The 21,710-nt window shown below is 38.3% G+C and overlaps 1 protein-coding gene across 5 annotated transcripts in view; it reads right to left on the bottom strand.

Moving 5' to 3' along the window:
- Nucleotides 1–21,710, bottom strand: part of magi2b (membrane associated guanylate kinase, WW and PDZ domain containing 2b) — a 90,443-nt gene that overhangs the window by 25,548 nt on the left and 43,185 nt on the right. For all 5 annotated transcript variants that reach the window (XM_075469628.1, XM_075469626.1, XM_075469627.1 and 2 more), the window contains exons 4-6: nt 15,731–15,955; nt 14,061–14,289; nt 12,786–12,865 (exon numbers count right to left, since the gene is read on the bottom strand). In XM_075469628.1, coding sequence (XP_075325743.1) covers nt 12,786–12,865; nt 14,061–14,289; nt 15,731–15,955 — 534 coding nt within the window. The remainder of the gene's footprint in view (nt 1–12,785; nt 12,866–14,060; nt 14,290–15,730; nt 15,956–21,710) is intronic.

Here is a 21,710-nt window from a genome sequence, read left to right as displayed (position 1 = left end):
TTTGTCCTCATTTTAGATTGGATACAAATCCTTGAAGGCCAAATTCCTTCATCATACTACTTCTTGTTGGTCTCTGTCGTTTACACACCCACTTTTTTAAAAATTTTTTTTACCTTGGATGGCTTCCATGACAGCTGTGTTAATTGTCTCCTCCTCTCCCACTTCTGGTCTGTTTCCTCCTCACTCCATCCATCCCTTTGTGGATCTATTTCTCCTCATTTCATTGTAAAGGAAACTGGTAAAGCCACAGCTAAAATGTCTGAATTTTCTGTCCTGTACTCTTGATTCACTTAAAAATTTCAAGTGACCTGCACAAATGCAAAATAAACACAGCGTTGTATAGAGCCCTCCTGCTAGTTTCAACAGTCAGGATGTTTTGGTTTTGGTTGTAGCACTCAACCTACTCAAAGGTATCCCCACCTAAATGTAGTCCATCACAAGAGGATTGACTTTACACTCGTAACACGTTGGAATATACACACACACACCAACAGCTCATTGCATCTGCACAAGCTGTTTTACGCCCACTTTGAAATATATCAGAAATGAAGTGTTTCTGATTAGCATTCATCAGCAAGTGTTCATGTGGCTCAGATCTCTTTCCTCATACCGGCAAATCAATTCATCCCCGTGTCTTGCATTTAACAGTCTAATTCCTGAAATAAATGACTATAGCTGTAGATGGACAAACAATAAATCAAATCTGATGTGCCATACAGATTGAAAAGAGGACAAACACAATAACAATGAGTCATCAAAGACACAGTTTGACCCTTATTACTGAAACACAGTTACACTCACACAAATGCACTTAAATACATAAAGGCAGACAAGAATTGGCGAAAGAAGCAGCGCTGGGGAAGTGAGCGAGACAAAGTGGGAATATGGTGTGTGTGCGGAAGTGCTGGCTGTTACATTTCTATTGTAAGGTGTGTGGTGTTGGAAGCTGGAGTTGTAATGTAATGTTTCTGAAGGGTGTATTATGAAGCGAGATTAATGACTTTGTGAGCTTTATTGAGCTGAAAGTCAGAGTTGTCAGTGTCACAAAGGTGGCTCTCCTTTGACCTGACTCCATCACCATGGCAACTTAGGCTGAACACATCCACACAGTTTATGTTGTGTTTCAGTTAAACCATCTGTAAATCGATGCACTACTCTTTCACTGAATCTTTTCCTGATAAAATCCTAGATTGCAAAATTGAAACAACATTTAATAGCTGTCAATCTGATGCCTGATATTAAAATCCATTATAGCACATTGAATAGAAGTAGAACTGTTAAATAACTGAGAGTAAAGCGGTAATTTAACTGTCATATATTGGCATTTCCATCGTCAAATTGAACCATGATAAAATTACACATTTTCAGCATTTAATCCACTTAACTAAGAGTCTGTCCTTTTGACCTAAACTCTGAGTTTAATCAGGAATCTGTAATGATTCTCTGCTGAGGGAATACGTCCTATCTGAAACCTGTCGATCTGTATGTTATGCCACCAGAGGCTTTGCAATTACTGTAAAACACACTGCGGGCTGTGTGTCAGGTTACCAAGGAAACCATGGATTCAGTCTGAATTTTCTTACAAGTCTGTTCTTAGACAATATTGGGTCTGACACTGGTTAGAAAATGTGTTAGCCTACAATATATATTAGTAATATAACAATCAAATTTATTTTACTTTGATTTAGTTTCAGATAATTAGATAAGACAGTCTTAGATCATTTCCTCTTGTTCTGGGAGTGTCATGAGTACACCATTAAAAGTTTAAAAGCAAGATATAAACAGGAGAAGTACTACCTCACTTAACTTACTTTACGCAGCTAAGAATTTTCCGTTTGTCATCCTCTCTTGTCTTAGTTTCCACAATATTGCTACGTGTTTCTGTAATAATTTCATATTCTTCTCATTTCTCCATTCGTACAAACTTCTCTTCTTGTCAGGCATCACTGCAGTATTCATTATCTCCAATTCAGGTTTTTGACACAAAGAAAGCTTGGTTGTGTTGAACTTGCTTCGAAGTACAACCCTTATGATCTGTGGCTCGTGATCTTGCACAGGACGTCTCAGGTCAGCCCTTTAAACAGTGGCCACACTTGCTAGACTTTGGATTCAAGCTTTTTTCCAACCAAAATCTATTTCTAGCACTGAAAAACAGCAAGTTTATATCAAATATATGAGCTGATTTATTTTCTTTTTTGATGACAGAAATTAATTAACTGGTTCAGACATAAGGCTTTTAAAACTTATAAAACTTGAGCAGTGTTTGAAAACAGCCCCTAAAACCGGAGGACAGTCCGGAAAACACAAAATTCAATATTTCTCAGCCTCCAAAGAAACTAGTCATATGGAGTTCAAACCTTTGGCTCTTGTTGTAAAATTAATTAAATCCACCCATATCTTTGTAAATCAGTTTTAAAAAAATATTATAAATATCAATTATTTGTGTTTCTATCAAGTAAAAATGGGATTCTGTCTTCGTGAAAGGACTCCAACATAATTCCAGGTCTGAAATGACTCTTTGTGACATATCTAAATGGGTTAAAAATCAGAAACAGGACTAGTTTAGACAAAATCTGCTTGTGTTGACATGATTCTGAAATTTCTTAGCTTCTTTTTTTAATGAAAACTATGATCGCATTTGCCAATTTTAAGTATCATCTAGAAAACTTTTTAAGCTGGTTCTAATCTCAGGCTAAACCGCAAGGTGCTGCTTTTTTATACAGCAAATAAATAACTTTATGTTTTGAGTTGACATGCCGTATTCCTTCTGAATACATGTTCAAAGGAACTAAAGGACCATCTGGGCTGCACTTATATCTGCATCCGGTAATGTAGTACAGACAGGACAGATCTGTAATCTTAATATCAATTATCCACATGCATATGTTACTAAGTGTCCCGGCTACTCAGCATGCTGACTGTGCAGTCCAAGGTGAAAGGGGTGCACGCCTCAATTATCTTCATTATCATTTGCTCAGACCGCTTGCACTGCACAGCCACAACCTCACACAACCCTTCTTATCCTCGCTGTGGAAAAGCCAGATGGATTCATTCTTCAAACCACCTTAAATTCCCTTCCACCGTGTCCTAGAGCCACCTTAAATGTTGGCCTAACTCATCCGCCTGCCCTCCTCCTTAAGTGAAAGGGAGACAGTTTCCATGGAAACCAGCAGTGAAAGTCTTTTTTTTTTTTCTTGCCTGAGCTGAGAGCTCTGTCTTGTCTCTATTTCCTGCCACTAAAATACACAGAGAGAGTGTGTTTGTGTATGTGTGCATGTGTGCATGTGTGTTTATGCATTAATATAAGTATATTTGAAGAGTGTGCATGAGCTGTGTGTAAAAAAAGGCTGTTAGGTGTTAGCTTGTCAGAATAAGACAATGCAAAATCTTTTCTCTCTACTAAATCAAATTCCTCATGTGTTGGAATATTGTTTCAGCATTAAGGGGCTCACTTGTGTGTTTGTGTGCTTGTTTATGTGATTAGAGTCTCTCTTGACATGAAGTCTAATTGTGATTCCTCTGCATTAGATGACTCATATTCCCTTTCACACGTCTCCCTGACCAACATTAGGCCACGAGCAGATATAATGAGCCAGAATCACTCAGAAAACCTAAAAAAAATTAATCAAATTAAAAGTGAAGTCAAGAATGAAATTACATCAAAAATACTTCTATGTTGCGCTCCAAATGAAGATGATTTCAATTTATTTCATCACCTGTAACTTATAGTTACAATTACTTCATTATTTTTTGGTCTACAAAAAAAAAACTTGTTTAAAAAAAAAACATAAAAACATGGATTTTTGTTCTTTAGCTTAAGGAACACTGTGAATCTAATGCAATGTTAGCAGCTTTGCTAGTTGTGCTACATGCTACTATGCTCACAGTACCAATAAAATGGTATACATGGTATGAGTTCACCATCATAGTTTACCAGTCTAACATCACTTCTGCATTAGCATCAGCCAAAACATATAACCATCCACTTAATGAGATGCTCCTCGCCTCTCCAAAAGGCCTCTGACTGATCGGGTCATGGACAGAGAACATCTGAGGGTGTCCTGGAGCACCTGGTACTGATACATTAGCAAAAGATCCTTTTAACCCAGTGGGTTATGCGATGAGGTCTTTGTGGATACGGCTACACCTCCTCAGGAGTTTTTGGGAGACCCACTTCTGTCCTGCTGGATGAGGCTGCCTCAGCCACAAAAGTGTCACTCATTTTACCTCTCAGTGGTTTCAATGGGTATATATCAAAGTATGAAGTTTTCTGTGCTTCAGAGCATATATTTGGATTTCTCATTGGCATGCTTTAATTTTTCCCAGTGTAATGTTTTAAATTCTATTAGGTGAATTTTGACTGGGGTTTTACCCAGCTGTGTGGTATTCAATCAGGCGTTTTACCAGCCAGGGCCACTTGCAGTGTGACTGCGCCTAAAGAAGGGGTCAGTACCAAATGTCAACAGTCGAGCTGCAGATAAGAGAAATGTAAGTAATTATATATCTATATATAAGCTCTCTCATACCGTAATAACATGGTCCAAAGGTTATACATTAAAACTGGCCTGTCTGTATAAATGTATAAATTCATGAGTGGAAAAGGTGATTTTATTTTTTGAGTTGTTTTGACCAAAACATGTTACAGACATGATATTAAGACCTCAAGAAATTCAGTCAATTTGTAAAAGAAATGGACATTAAACAGTATCTTTTCTTTAATATGATGGCTGATTGGTGTATGATAATTAAAACGTTAACTTGAGCATGACTCTTGTAGCGATAACAGAATAGATAAATTAATTATAAAACTCCTTTTTTCCTCAGTTACTGTTTTAATGATCCTCAAATCTATTAATGTAGTTTTATATGTTCATTTCTGCAGAATTGAGTCATATCTATTTGTTGTCTATTTCTCCTCAAGTTTTTTTTAAATCTACAAATCCACATCACACATTTGCAGTTTATTTAATTTATGACTATTTTGTGACTCTTTCTCATCTTCAATCAAAGAATAAACGGCCACCTGGACAATTTTGATCCATTACACTGACCAGTCATGGTTTGAAGGGGTTACACTCAAACTAATAGAAAGTGGGGGCATTGTATGTAATCAATGATATCTTGTTTTTGCCAGGGCAGCTGACCAACCTGAGCAGAAGGACCTTTCCAGGAGGAAAGCCTTAAAGAGAAAAGAGCTAAAACAAAGTGTTACACAAACAATACCCATTTGAACATTTAAATAATATAAATTGATAGAAATAACGTGTTTTTAGATAAATGAAATACACCTTGAAATGAGCAATAATGCGCTCTTTAACATAAACAGAATAGCTTTGAGTCAAAAACTATTGAGCGTAGATAAAAGATTAAACCGAAACAAAGAAAAATAAATAGAAAGATTTGTGTGAAAAAAAAACAGAAAGAGAATGATCTTGATCCAGAAATGACTGAGATTACCAACAGTGATTTAACTCAGAGGTAACATTTCTTAGCATTCATGTCCTGTCTGTGGATTTGTCTCCACCTCAATCTCTTCAGGAAGAAACACTGGCGTGGCATCCTTTTGTTCATCTTCCTCACTTCCTATAATTCCATCATTTCTCATATTTCTCTCCTCTCTAATCTCACTTCCTATTTCCATATCCTCTCCATTTCTTTCCCCAGTGGTTGCAGACAGTATTCTGGCATATTTTCATCAACCGCACCCGGGGTTACTTCAGAACTGTGGTGGAAGTTGAGTGCATATAAGGCAGATATGAAACCAGCTCTTGTCATCCTTTTGAATTTTTTCCTGCTCTATTCTTGCCTTCTTCTGTGCAAGAAAGGAGATATGGAGTTGTTATTCAACACTGACAAACAAAAAGACTGCAAGCAAACCATATCTGTGGTGACAACCCTTTGAACTCTGAGTTGGCCTAAGTATATAGATACAGTACCTCACATGCAATCAACGGTTGTACCAACACATCAGCACAGACAAGCAGCTTCTCAAAGTCACCAAAAATGCAGCATGGGAGCAAAAGAGGTTGAGCAAGGGGAAAGGGAATAGTGAATGAGGATATGAAATGTCAAAGGAAAAGTGAAGCAAAGAGACCAGACATGCATGAGATGGAAGCAATGGAAAGCGCTAACAAGTGGGAAGAAGAAAACCAGCAACGATGAAAGTATGTCTGAACGTTTGTCTGCTCCCTGTCTGACTGAGGCTGCGAGGCTCTGAGAAATTCTTCAGCCAGAGGGGCAGTTTAAATCAGCACCATCATTTCCTGATGGTCCCTGCCCACTTTTATTATTTTAGCGAATATTCTTAAATAATCTGACATATTTTCTTCAATGTATATGTCATCATTAGAAAAAAAAACTACCTCAAACCACAGCTGATAGCACTTTAAACATTATGGAACTGGCAGAACAGACTATAACAACTGTAAGACCTCTGTGGCACCAGAGTGATGATTAATAATAATAATAATAATAATAATAATAATAATAATAATAATAATAATAATAATAATAATAAATTTATTTATATAGCACCTTTCATACATGAAATGTAGCTCAAAGTGCTTAACAAATAAGATCAATATAAAAAGTAAAGCAATAAAGTAAAACAATCACAAGAACAGCAAAATAGAGCACAATAGAACATGTCACTCGGGGGGGGGGACAGAGCGAGGAGGAAACAGACACAAACCAAAGACAAAGCATTAAAAATAAAAAATAAAAATGAATTTACCAATAAAATATAGAAACATCAAATGCAATATACAAATAGTAATAATAATAATAATAATAAAATCTATAAAACTAGTGGAAGGCGAGGCTGTATAGATGTGTTTTTAGCTGCTTTTTAAAGTGTGTAATATCTGTTGACTGACGAATGTGCACTGGTAAAAAGTTCCAGATTTTTGGTGCATAAAAACAGAAAGCAGCTTCACCCGTCTTTTTATATTTCATCCTAGGAACACTTAGTAAAGTAGCACCTGATGATCTCAGAGCTCGACCCGGAACATACTCCGTGAGTAGTTCTGAAATGTACGGAGGTGCTAATCTATTCAGAGATTTAAAAACCAATAAGAGAATTTTAAAATCTATTCTAAAAGACACAGGGAGCCAGTGTAGTGAAGCTAGAACAGGTGTGATGTGTTCTCTCTTTTTAGTGCGGGTTAGGATTCTAGCAGCAGCATTCTGAACAAGCTGTAATCTGTCAGTCGTAGATTTTGGGAGCCCAGTAAATAGCGCATTACAGTAGTCAAGTCTTGAGAAAACAAAAGCATGGATCAGTTTCTCAGCATCCTTCTGTTTGAGGAATGGTCTAACCCGTGTAATATTTCGTAGGTGATAGAATGCTGTTCTTGTAATATTTCCAATGTGAGGTTTAAAAGTTAATTTGGAGTCTAGAATTACACCCAGATTTCTAATTTCATCCTTCACTTGCTTAGACACATTTCCAAGTTGGTTCAAAACCTTTGATTTATCTGCTAGGTTGCCAATTATAAGAATTTCTGTTTTTTCTTCATTCAGTTTTAGGAAGTTTCTATTCATCCAGTTAGTGATGCTGTTCAAGTAGGATGTTAGTTTGTCTAGAGCACTTGTATCATTTTGCTCAACAGAGATATAGAGTTGCGTGTCATCTGCATAGCTATGATAACTGACTCCATGTTTTTTAATAATGTGTCCCAATGGTAGCATATAAAGAGAGAACAGTAGAGGACCCAGTACTGAACCTTGAGGGACACCATAATTTATATCATAAACATTGGATCTATGCTCAGCTAGACTAATAAAGAACTTTCTGCCTCTAAGATACGATTTGAACCACTGTAGGACTGTTCTCGAAAGGCCTACCCAATTTTCAAGTTGATCTATAAGAATGTCGAGGTCTACCGTGTCAAAAGCTGCACTGAGATCTAAGAGAAGGAGGACAGATATCTGGTTTCTATCCGCATTAACTCTGAGATCATTTACTATTCTGACCAGAGCTGTTTCAGTGCTGTGACCTGATCTGAAACCTGATTGGAATTTATCAAACACCTCATTATTTTTTAAAAATTCATTTACTTGTGCAAACACGACTTTTTCTAGGATTTTACTAAGGAATGGTAAATTTGAGATGGGTCTGAAATTATTTAAAACTGATGAGTCAAGGTTGTGTTTTTTCAGTAAGGGTTTAACTACAGCAACCTTGAGGGCATCTGGTACTGTGCCTGTATCTAAGGAACAGTTTATGATATCTAAAACATTATGAATAACACTTTCTAGAATCTCTTTAAAGAAAGAGGTTGGTATTGGATCTAAAGTACAGGTCGCAGAACTTAGCTGAGTTATTATTTTACGCAGTTCTGAGAGAGAGATCTTTCTAAAATCCTGCATTACAGATTGTGATTGAAGGACTATTAGAGTTTCAGGTTTTGAGCTCATCAGACTTGATCTAATATTATAGATTTTATCATTAAAAAATTGTGCAAATAATTCACACTTGCTTGGCGATGCCTCTAATAGCCAATCTTTCGTGGTTGTGGGATTTAAAAGGCGGTCTATGGTTAAAAATAAAAATTTTGGATTGTTACTATTCTCATCTATAATTTTTGAGAGATGTAACTGCCTCTGTGTTCGCATGGTCTTATTGTACACTTCTATGCAATTTTTGAAAATGTCATAGTGTACATTAAGTTTTGTTTTTCTATACACCCTCTCTGCTCTACGACACTTTCTTTTTAGTTGTTGAAGTTGTTCAGTTTTCCATGGTGTTTTCTTAGTCAAAGAGATCCTTTTTTCTTTTTCTGGAGCAACTAAATCTAGAACTTAATTAAAAACCTAATTAAAAACATAAAACAGCAAGAGGAATGTAAAAAGAACGTCATGCTAGATTAAACTACTAAATATTTCTCGGTCATCCTTGTGGCTACATAGCTATTTAAACCAAAGAAGAATATTTCCATCTCTCTTAAACTGTTTTCTGGAGGATATGAATTCAAAGGTGCGGTGAGAGGATGTGATGTGTCATCCAGGGCCTTCACAAACAATCTGCGTACAACCTTTGATTCAAAATCCTCTGCCAGCAGCGCCTGCTCAGAGCATTGAGTTCCTCTATCGACTGCATCCCCGAAGACAAAAACGCAGACACCAAAAGAGAGGAAAGACAAATCACCTTCACAAGAAAGAAAGAAATAAAGAAAGTAAAAATTCTGTTATTCTGTCCAGTCACGAACACCGTGCATTATATAGGCTTATATCCATTTTACATTTCTCTTCAGCCTAAAACTCGACCATTTATCGTCACTGTATAACTGGTAATGTGAACTTAAGGTGGTTTAAGCCTTTGTTTAAAGAAGCTCTTTAAAACCTTGAGGGTTTTCTAGAAAAACATAAAGCTGTCCACTAAAACCTTTTGTTTCTCATCTTCTGAAGAAACAAGGAATATCAAATAAAAAACTTGAAAGGGTTGAACCTTCAGCATTTTCTTTTTATTCCCTTTGAACTTGTGTCTATCAATATTTTTCTAAACCAATATGACAGTTGGTATGTCTTGAAAATGTCGATGTGATGTGAGTGCCACTTAAAGCACACATGTTGCATCAGGTCACAACTGGTTAAGATGAAGAGCTTCAACTGCACCTTGTGTTTTGTATAACACACTGCTGGTGATGCAAGGTGTGCATGTTAACAGGCTCAGATGTTAAACATGGTATATGTTTTACTTGCAATGTAATCGTAATCGTAATAGTTTTAGCTCCTGTGATGTCAAGTAAGGCAACTTAACAATCACGGTCATATTATTCCTCCTTAATTCAAAAGACAAACTTAAGCTGTTTCAACTTTCAATGACTACTAAATGTGAAGAGTTTATTTACTTGCATACAGAATATTGGCTCCTTTTGAAAAATTATTTTGTTTAGGTTATTTTAATTTGTTTCCAGCGAGCGATATGCAGGCTGTGTGTGAACAGTGAAAAGAGCGAAGAGAAGGGGGGAAGTTATGAAAGGGGAGATGAGGATGCAAATATTTGCACGATAAAGAAAAATAGATACTTGTCGTCTGTCTCATTACTGTCTTAGATCTGGACCACAGAGCTCTGTGTGATGAGTACGCTCTGAATGTGATCCAAAGAAAACAGGGAATCATTCTCATTCCTGTTCTTATGTAATTCTTGTATTTTTTCTCCCTGAACTCTGCCCAAGTAAAGAGCTGCTAACAGTCTCATATACTAATCCTGATTGTACACAGAATAACTGTTTTCTTAAATAAAAAAAAAAAGGTTTCTCACATTACAGCAGACACTCATCTTACAAAACAAGCAGTAAATTATTGCAGTATTTCGACAGAAACTGGTGGAACAGTGGCTAACCAGCTCTTTCTCACATCGGTGTCTTAAAGAAAAATGAACACACAAAAGAAACAGCATGTTTTTAAAGTTGTTGCATTAAATCACAAAGACTAAACTTTGCTGTTGATCACAGGAGCGTCTAAAAATAACCGATATCTGCCAAGACAAACCTGAAATATGTCAGCCATTCTTGAGGATTGTGAAGAGTTCAGTGCGTGTGTGTGTTTGTTTGTGTGTAAGAGCCAGTTGGTGCAGACCTGAGCTGTGTTATTAGAATTCCTGTCACAGTCTGGCCCTTTACTGGGCAAGAGAGAAGAGAGAAAGATGGAGAATCAAGGTGGAGGAGAAAAAGAGAGGAGAAAATTGAAAAGAGGGCGATTGAACGTTGAGAGAGAGGAAGATGGCGGGTAAGGGAATGCAGAGAGGAGAAGATTGAAGAGATGGAGAACAGTAGAGGTAAAGAAAGTATTGATTCTGATCATGCTTTGGTGAATCACATCACTAACTAATTTGAAGGCTGTGACAATAGAAGAGAGGTTCACCTTACTGTTATTCAACTGATCACATGGAGGCACCATGTTACTGACATTGCACAGGTCGCCACTGTTCTCAAAATTTTCCCTAAAAATTCTGTGAGTTCAGTTTAGATATTTTATCTTCACGTTTGATTCCCCTGAAATAGAACTCAGAATTATACATTATACTGCTGCTCTAAAGACAAGACCATAAGTGTTCAGATCCCACTCGTACAGGAATAACAGATGAACCTGAGGCACCATAAAATCAGAAATATGCTCATCTTCACTAAACCTTTTCAGGCAACTATTTCTATTTCTGGATAAATCTGCTTTCAAATTACTCAATTACAAGTGTGCAAGAGCAAATTTACTGTTTAGTTCGTCAGCTTACTGTTGTCAACGGGTTGTAAACACAGACTGTCAACATGATATGGATGTTGGTAATGTCGTCCATCTATTTGTGAACTTTTTGGGGGTTTTGGAGCCAGGAGTGATGTGAAGCTTTCCACACTAAATAATGCACAATTCTGGCTCTGATGTGATTCCGGTGGGTCAGTTAAATGAAATTTCTCATCCCTTCAGTTGTCATGATGAGTTGGTGGGGATTAGCTTTTCTTTTGAAGGAAGCATCAAGTGGCCATTTGAGAAACTGCAGTTTTTGGCACTTGAGTACTGGCTTTTGAATGTTTCATCCCTTGGGTTATCAGGAGGTAACATGATAAAAGGTTTGCAAATAGCAGAGCTAGAGCACCCAAACATGTATCAATCCACACCTGAAACAGTCCAAAACAAATGGAATTTTTACTCTTGTTCATGGAAAAAAAGTCTTCTGTTTAGCAGAACAGACCATAAAAGTTGGAAATGGGAGGAATAAGACTATTGCCTCAATTTATTTTGCCAGTGGCCCTACAAGCACCTCACAGCTGTCTCCTAAGAGATGATCAAGATAAGGGCATTGTTTGTGTCTTTTTTTTTTATTATTATGGAGGTATAAAAAGTTGTATCAAAGAGGGACTATTCCCTCTTTAGTACTTTGCCCCATTCCTCACGGACTAGCTCAGAACACAATGTGCCCTGCCTTGTTCGTCGGCCCAAAGCAGGTCACAAAAAAGTGAGAGGATGTCCCTCTTTTGATCTATGTCAGGAGGTATTAAAGAGAACTTCTGGTATTCTTTAACCTGAGCCCAGTTATTTCTTGTAATTGGTTATAAATAAATGGATAGGCACAAAATCTGTTCACTCTGACCCATATTAACATGGTTAGACACTAATAATTAAAATATGAGCATGTCAGTTTCAAAGCACTCCCCTGCTGTGGACATCTGCTCAGTGTTACACTGCAGCTTTTTAGCAGTTACCCCACATAGCATTCTGGCTATAAATGGGTCCAACTGCAAAGACTTTTGTGCCAATAAATAATTTATACCTAAATTGAAGTTAGGGCCCAATTAGGCCCAAAGTATATAGCTTAGGACAACTTGCAACTTAGGTCTGAATCACATCCAGACTCTGAAAAACCTTCGCACACTTCAAATATGTTCAGGATATATTTATGAGATATTTTTCAACTATCATACAGTTTATAAAACAGTCTTTGAGCGACATTCCTCCCTGTGCATTTGTCAAAATTATTCTAGACTGGAAAGATTTGACTTTATTTGTTTATTCCGTCTGCGTTTTAAAAACCCCTAACTTCAAACCTGAGCAACCTTCCCAAAAACCTGTGATGAACTGTGAGACCAGGATCAGACATATCAAACGGCTGAGCAATTTTGCAATCTTTTCCTCAAGGAAAGAAAAACTCAAGTTTGGATCAGACAACAGGTGCAGAAACAGCAGGAGCAGCAGAGAAGGCAGACTTCTACAAATGCCCAGAGATGAATTTGACTCAGATGAACATAAGCTTAAGCTTTAAAGAGAACAAACAGGCTGTTCAGACTCACCGTCTTCCCTGCATTCCTCCGGTGGCTTTGCTTTCTTTGCTAGCCGAGGATCGAGCCACGATGTAGTTTTGGTGTTGTGACTAGAGAAGGAGAAGAAGATGTGTAGATGAAGGAGGAGAGGTGCGAGGAGAGGTCAGAGAGAGAGAGAGAGAGAGAGAGAGAGAGACTGACAAAGAGGATGAAAGACAGAAACAGTGCAAAAATAACACTAATGACCAGTATGTGAGTGTTTCTGCATGTGTGCAAGGGGGCAACAGAAACGAGGGGATTTCTGGGGTAAACTAAATGGCCATTAATCCACTAATTAGCCCTTAGCCACTAATTAGTTAGGGTGATAGGAGAGGGCAAAAGTTTGCATTGGTGTGTGTCTGATTAGCAGTACTGAGTCACATCAATTATTCAACACAAAGTCCAGAGTTGTAAAGTATACAGCCATATATAAACCATGAATCTGAAATGAGTGTGTTACATATGATGTATATTCAAACATTTTTATGTTAATCACATTGGATTTAAAATACTTAACCTCTCCTAAAAAGTAAATATATAAAAATAATACACTCAGCAGGCTTATATATGCTAACTCAAGTCATCCTGCTGGACTCAGGTCCTTGTCTCAAAATTCAAGCACAGGAGGGGAATGAAATTATTGACCAAAGCATGTCCAACTCCACTACAATAGGCGGCTAGATGCTTCATTTTTGCTCGTTATCAGGCGTTTGTCTGGGTGACAAATTATGGCAACAACTAAAAGCACTAAAAATGCGCCTGATGGTAAATTAGCACCATACAGAGTAGTGAAAACTTCTCTGAACATTTGTAAGTGCTGTAGGATTTACTTTTTTTTTTTTTTAAACAAATTAGATGTATGCTGTCCCCTTTGGTTATTCTGTTGTTATCTGCTTCTTCTTTTTCTCAAAGACCAGAATAGGGCGCATGCAAGCAACGCTTTGGCTAGTTAAGCCCAACTGAGCGTACATATGCAGAATAATAAGTTATGCAGACTTCCAGTGGTCCAATTTACTGGCCAAGTGGAACTCTAACTGTAGCTTGACTCGTCTGTGCATGTAACTGAGCATCTGAGTGAGTGTGAGTCTGACTTTGAGAATTTTCATCTGGTAATTTCAGTCAGAATAACATTTTTATATTTGCTTTAAAAGTCTGGATTTAGTCGGACTAACACAATACTTTTTTTTTTCTTTTGTCACATCATGTAAATGTACTGTTTTTGTGAGGGTGAAATGTCTAATATCTGGAGGAAAATTTGTCCCATACTCTATGAAGTAAACTTCTCCCTTCTCAGTGTAGGCCATCTCCCAGTTGTCAGGCAGAGGACCCAACTCTTCCTCATCCACGTCAGGGACTTTTGTGGGGGATTTGGAGGGAGATTTTGGGGCCTCCTCCCCTTCAGTGGGGGGCTCAGCAGATGTCAGGGCCTGGCTGGACCCTTCAACAGCAACCTCCCCAGAGGCATCTGTGCTCTTGTCCTCATGTTCACTGGACTCTGTGGACAACACACACACACACACACACAGTTATTTTCTCATGCTCCCCATACACGCATTTAGTCCTGAATGCTCACTACACACGCCATGCATGATGAGTCAGAGCCGAGCCACTGCAGAGCTATGAACCCCCTGGAGACAGAGTGAGAGGGCGGGAGGGGGCAAATGGAGTCTGAGGACAATCAGCATGAGCAGAAAACAACACAGTAATGTCGGAAACGGAAAAACAGGGAAAGACAGAGACTATGGGGGTCCGACACTGAATCAGAAACACGAGGAGATGCTTTCAGAAGTACGAAAAAATATAGTGGTAACTAAGGCAGAGGATGAGGAGCATGTGATGGAGGGTAGAAATACCAAACTATATGATTTTATATTTTTCCTGTTTGGACTTTTAAAAGAGGTGCAACAAACACAAAACATAATCAGGCAGTCATCCAGTCATTATTACATCTGCCACAGGTCTTTTCTAGTTTCTTTCACAGTTCATATCTTCATAACTGAAGCTGAACTTGTCACCAGTGCTAGTTCTATAGAGAAAGCTCTCCGGATGTGGCGAGGAGATCATTTTGTAAGGACATCTTTTTTAAAACCAGACAGAGAAGCAAATTTGCAATTTACAAAGAGATTTTAAGTTATGTGTAAAATGAAACAACTAGGGGAGTACTGTAGTTGTTTGTTGCAGTTTTAGTAGGTGAAAACAGCAAACACGTGACAGTAAGAGAATAAAACGGAAACAATACAACATGCTTCAACAATAGACCACAAAGACGGAAGGAAAAGGAAGACGAGAGGGCAGCGACGACAAGACCACAGGGACGAGGAAAAATCAAGGGGTTGGGAGGAAGAGGATGGCAGAAGAGAGTAAGAGAGAAAGAGGAGTGTCGGGGTATTAATAGCAACAAGGACAAAGGCCAGTGGCAGAAAGACAGCAGGAGAGACAGAAAAATGAGAGGACAGAAAGACAGGAGATGAAGCCTTTATGAGACTCTAGCCTGTGAATAATAGTGGAGACATTAAGGTGCCCTTGCACATTCTGTTATATAAGGTTACTGTGAACCTGTGCACTCACACTCTTCTTGTAATAACTGCTCAGGGTAAAGTTTATTGTAGCCGCTGAATGAGCTGCAGATTTGAAACTATATTTTACGAAAGAAGAGACTTGATTTTTACTTTAGGGTACAATAAGAATGATAAGTAACAACGTTAATAACAACTAGCTTGTTTCTGTGGTTTGACTCAATCATACCAGGGGGACGGCAATAAACACAGTCAAGGATTTCAAACCCTGGATTCTTTTTGCTTACACGTGATGTTATAAAATGTCTTCATGATCACAGCTCTTGTAAAACAGAACACACTTTCAGCTGGAAGATAAAACTGTGGCATAAAAACTTCAAAACAAGAAAATTGATCTTTTTCTCTCTTATCCTACAGTACCTGGTGTGATAGCCACCCCGTTGCCATTGACAACTGGGCTCTCCTCCTCCTCCTCCTCAGGCGGCTCCAGGCTGGCACGCTGCTCCATGTTGCTGACCGACTGGTTCCTCTTTCTCTTGCCCTGGGCGCTTGGCCGGGCTCCGGGAAGCAAGGCCTCACTCACATTCAGAGGAGGGGCTGCCGGGGACGGCTCAGCTGGAGGTTTTGGTGTGCCGTAGAAGTTATCTGGGGGGAGACAGCCACAGATACTTTTGTGTTAGAGGCCACATACATGAACAGAGAGGGACCTCAGGTGATATAAAACACAGTCTAGTTGGCTGAGTGGAAGTCCGTTTGTGGGCAGCTGTGGTTTGGCAAAAAGATTGCCTTTCAAAATGTAAGGTGTCTGGACAGAGTGTAGTAGATAACTAGGCTGAGTTACTGCCTTGTAACTAATTATTTCTCATACAGTAAGTCCAACATATGTCGTGCACCTGCTGGCTGGTGGTTGCATAAAAAGTTAGAGGTCACATTTAGTTGAGAATTTCTGATAAACATGTCTGCTTGAGAGCACAAATGAGTCCTAAATTCAGAATAAATAAAAAAAAAAGGGAAAAATACAGTTTATTTCCTTATTGTTTCATCAACTACAATTAAAACTTGTTTCACAAACAAAATTAAAGAAAAAAATAATAATTCAACACTATATTGTAATAATGGGAGGGAGTCATCAGTGTTTTTCCATCTCATCCATTTTTCTTGTGAGTTATATTTCTGGCCTATCATAATGATAAGTTTTTTCTACCGTGAAGCCTCAGCAACCAAATCCTGAATATAAGGCACTCCGGGCGTCTTTCAGTTAATTTACAGTTCAGTCATTATTTCCTCAACACATAACATTCTTCTGCATCATAATCTTTTAGACAGGATACAAACTGCAAGCCTGTGACAGCCACACAATGACAGTGACTCATCCTGAATTGTCTTTGTGGCACATTCAAATCTCCTATTCACACATTTCCAGGACATGACACAGTCTTTTACTGTATATTTTCAGGTTCCTGACTCTCTGCTCTCAAATTGGCTTTTATTCTGTTGCCTTGTTCCTTGCTCATTGGTACTGTGTAACCTCGATACAAAAGTTATGTGACAGATTGAAGATGAATGGTTGCAGCACATCGAAAAAAAAGGATTAAACTGCCCTTTGTTAAATCAAATGTCATTCTTACAACAATGTTTAAATGTATCTCTTAAACACTAAAAATGAAATCCAATAAAATCCTTTCATTTTGTTATCAATGTTAACCACCACCACCTCCTAAAGACAAACTTGTAACTACAAAACATGAAGGAATGGGCATTTGACTAATTATCAGGATTTTATGAGATAATTGTACTAGTTAATTATTTTTGATTGAACTGCAGACATCAGCCTCACACACCTGAAGCTGAGAGTGAGCTGTCAGCTGTCTTGCCGACAAGTAAAACTTATCAATTCCTTCTCTCATTGTCTGCAAGTTGTTGCAGTCAGTTTATAGAATGCATGCCAAGAAAGTTCAACGATGTCGCCAGCAACACCATCATAGAACTGCTTGCATGTTCGATGGTCGGGGTCTAAAAGTCGGGATCCAAAGCTTTTCTGAGCATCCTCCATACACAGATCCCTCCTTAAAAAGGAAAACGCGTGCATAATAAGAGGCAGAGAGGATTACATTGTTCCACTTTTAACATCTTTCACATTTTTTGAATTGTTCAACATTGAAGGGGAAAGAGAAAGTTTAGCAATAGCAGCGCCTTCCGTGGTTTTCAGCTGCTTTGATTGATACTGGGCTGCCACAATGTTGGTTTAGCTCTGTAGTCATTTCAGTATTCATAGTTCTGTGATTCCTTGTCACAAGTTTTAATGCTCTGAAGTCACTGTCACTGAGTTCCATCCTAAATTTTTGCAAACGTGGCACAGACTCGGTTCCCAAAGTTTCAAAGGAGAGACATTGTCCCTTTTTAAAAATGAATTTGTAATTAAAACCATTTTTCCACAAAATGATGCATACATTCTCTAGGATTGGTTAAAAGGCTGCATTCCGTTCATATGTGATTTAATGTAATGACTCTTATAAAAGGGTTCTGTGTGGAGTTTGCATGTTCTCCCTGTGTATGCATGAGTTCTCTCCGGGTACTCCGGCTTCCTCCCACTGTCCAAAAACATGCATGTTAGGTTAATTGGTGTCTCTAAAATTGTCCTTAGGAGTGAGTGTGAGCGTGTGTGTGGTTGTTTGTATCTGTGTGGCCCTGTGATGGACTGGCAGCCTGTCCAGGATGTACCCTGCCTCGCCCAATGACCGCTGGGATAGGCTCCAGCGCCCCCGCAACCTGACCGACGGATTAAGCAGGGTATAGAAAATGTATGGATGGATGGACTCTTATAAAGCACATTGTAACACCTGTTTGTGAAAAGCTTTTTAAATGTTACCTTTCCTTTTTTAAACTGACAACAGAGAATTTCAAATACCATGATAAAAGTGATTGTCTTTTTGAGTATTTCTTCCTATAAAGCAATTTAGTAGGGTCCACCGAGACAAGAGGACAAGCTTAACAACAGGATGTAGAGAGACTAATCCTTGCTTTATTTCCAGCATGTTAGATTACCGTAAGGGTCTTTCACTCTCAGACCACTTCAGCTTATTCAAAGTGCTGCTGCCAAGTCATCATATGTTCAGGAGAACATATCAACACATCACACAAGTCTTTGCAATAGCTCTCAGTGCATCAGACAAAAAGTTACAATACATCTGCTTATCTATAAATCTCTCAATGGCTGAGGGGAACAAAACATATGTGACGACTGTCTTTTACTCTCTTTTATTCTAAAACCTCTTTGCTCGTCTAGTTATCAGAAAAAGGGCAGCTAACTGTTTCTTAGGTAGAAATAAAACACAGACAAGTAATATTTATTCAACGGACATTATAAAGCTGGAACAAACTCCTCCAGGATATTCAACTCTGACTTTGACCGTTTTTAAATCCAGTTAAAAACATCTGTATTCTGCAAATGAACCTTAAACACTTGCAAACCATCTTGCCATCCTTTTCTGTATTTCACCCTCATTTCTAATATTTTCATTCTAATGGTTTTATTCTGTTCTTTGTCTTTTATTTATTTTCTAAAGCACCATTTGTTTGTGTATGAAATAAAATGTCCTTCATGTCCTATATCATCCAACTTTACAAAGAACAGGCAATATGATATTGATAGGGCCGCTGGACTTTGATGGAACTTTCTGTGTGGAATACCATAACGGAGGGGAACGGGTTTAATTTCTTGATAAAAACAGGTGCTCTGGTTGAAGGCACAATCACAAGATTAAAACCAAAATTTTAAAAAATGACCATGACATTAACGATACTGCTAGTAGAAAAAAAAAAAACGAAAAAAAAAAATGAGAATGGCTCAAGATAAGTATTGTACAGAAGACTTGATACACAAGGACTGTCTATGCATCTTACATGAAATACATTCAATATGAACATATTTACTGTATCAGGAGAACATAGCTTTTTTTTTTTTTTTTTTTTTAAATCGACCTTGGATTTCATTCTAGAGTTTGGACAGATGAAGTTTATTTAAAGATAATTTCCTGAGCAGAGGATACAGGAAACAAGACTGCTCTGAGATGTCTACCTCACTTGCTGCTCATTCTCAGAGCAGTAACCTGCTTTATTCTCACGTGTGCAAAATTTAACATTACTCACACTCCCATACTTTGCACTGGGGATTTGGAAATTTGCATTCCTACATACTTCTCTGTGGGCTAATGTCTTGGAAAGTTCAGGGCTGCAGTGCATGTGTGAAAACGGTGGCGATAAGAAATGCAATGTGAGGTCAAGGACAAAGGAAAAAGAAGAACAGCAAAGGAAAGAAGCGGGAAGGAGGCGACATACTGCACAAGAGCAGGATCAGCGTTATAGAGTCCACAAACACAGCATGATACATCATCAGTGGCTCTAATGCAGCCTCCACTTCCACAGTAAGAGCGATTACTCTGCAGCTCACAGGAAAAAATGAACACATCCTGTCAAACATTTAAAGGTGCGCATTCAGGCACAGCTAAACAAAGACTCAAGTATGAAGCAGCAAGCACCCACCTGTGAAAGCTTAAAGCAAACTTGACGAGATTCTTTGAAGAACACAAAGCACACTGAGATAAGTTTAGGCCCAGGTTCCTCCTCATGCACCCAAACTGGTTTCAAAGCAAAATGTTCCCATGATGCCGACTGCTTGATATGCCCGAAGGCATCTAAGCTTTTGTACAGTTATATCCACTTTCAGTTGTGACTCATCTCACATCGTTGGATATGTAAGCTCTTATGTGCACACACTACAGTAAGATTTACACACACATATATGGACAGCCTGATGCAATGCAGTAACCTAAAAAAGGTTTAAGACTAGAGAAGATGTGTGTGAGCTAGATGAAGGGCTCAAACTGGGGAGTAGATATATTTATTAAGATGTAAATACAGTTTTCAGATTAGGCCCAGCATATTTGGATACAAGCAGGAGCTTTTTGAGTGTGAAGGCATAAAGTCCAGATGACATCTGAGCGTGAAAACAAAGAATCCTGCTTTGAAATAGAAAGTACACACTGTTGATTAAAGATACCGATATATCCCCGCATTTCACTGCCTTCCAGGGCTGGGCAATATCTCAATGAAATTATTATTTTTTTTCAGTCTTTTGGACAGTTCACAATTTTTATTTTTTCGTCTAAACATAAACTAAATAAAAACTGTGATTCAAAAACAATTTTTGAAAATAACGAGCCTTAAATAATTCATCATAGAAGGTCAGTACATACAGTGCCAGTTTTTCTGCCACAAAATGTTTTCAGTTAGTGCCTTTTATGTATACTGAAAATAATTGTCCACAAGAACCAACTAAGTGTGCTCCAGCACAAACACTCAGCAATTTCCGTCCACAGGCGCCCTGTGTTGGAATATAAGTGTGACTGGAATGTGGGGCAGGTATTGAAATTGGGGACTGAAGCTATGAAACTGAACGCATACATGCACCCATTTAACAGCATGCTTTTATATTAGGTGCTAAAATAGTTTGTAATTTAGCCACTTTTGGTCCAAGCTGAGATTTGGAAACTTTATGGTGCTCTGGGATCTTACTCTGCAAAACAGTGACAAAGATCACAGGAGAGAGCATCTTTAAGAAAAAAGTGACAGCTCTATTTTTCCCCAATTAAAGCGTTGTTTTATGTCTGACAGAAGAAGCAGCACATATCGAAATATTACAATTAAGGATTTTTTTCACATGATGCAAAACCAAAAAAAAAGAGAAGAATTTACACAATTATAAATCATGACATAATCAATTTCTTTGATATATCCTCCAGACTCAATGCTGTCTAAATACTTCGCCATGTTTTTATGTCCCTACCTTCAATCTGTCCTTCCTTATTCTCCCTTCTCTGAATTTAATGTGATCCACAAAATGAGTTGCAGCACCTCCAGTGCAGCCACCCAGAAAGAGACAACTTCCTCCAGTTGGCACAACTAAACTCTGCGTTAAGGGAATCATACTCCACAGATACGCAAAGACACACCATTGTAATGTGAACAAGTAAAAGGGAACATACATGTGCCTGTAGTGCCTTTCACATGCACATTTACACACATTTTGTGTGAGCGAGCTCCGCAAAACATGCTCTTAAAATTTCTTCTGGCCAAATGAACCAGCAAATCTCCCATCTGTAGATGTATCCCTGACAGCATAGCCAAGCAGAGATGCACAAACTTGACATGACATGGAACTGGCATTCGTTCAACCGACACAAACACTAAAATAATCAACAATCACAAGAGGAAGCTGTAATACTGTACACAGCAGCGCATGAGACTCAATTTGCTTACCAGAGCTGTGTACAAGAGCATCACCTGACACACTTAATTAATCAAGTAAAGACAGTCAAAGACAGACTGAATATAAAAATAG

This window comes from Odontesthes bonariensis, chromosome 7, assembly GCF_027942865.1.
Source record: "Odontesthes bonariensis isolate fOdoBon6 chromosome 7, fOdoBon6.hap1, whole genome shotgun sequence".
Lineage (NCBI taxonomy): Eukaryota > Metazoa > Chordata > Actinopteri > Atheriniformes > Atherinopsidae > Odontesthes > Odontesthes bonariensis.
The sequence above is the reverse complement of the archived record's forward strand: the minus strand, read 5'-3'. Positions and strand labels throughout refer to the sequence as shown.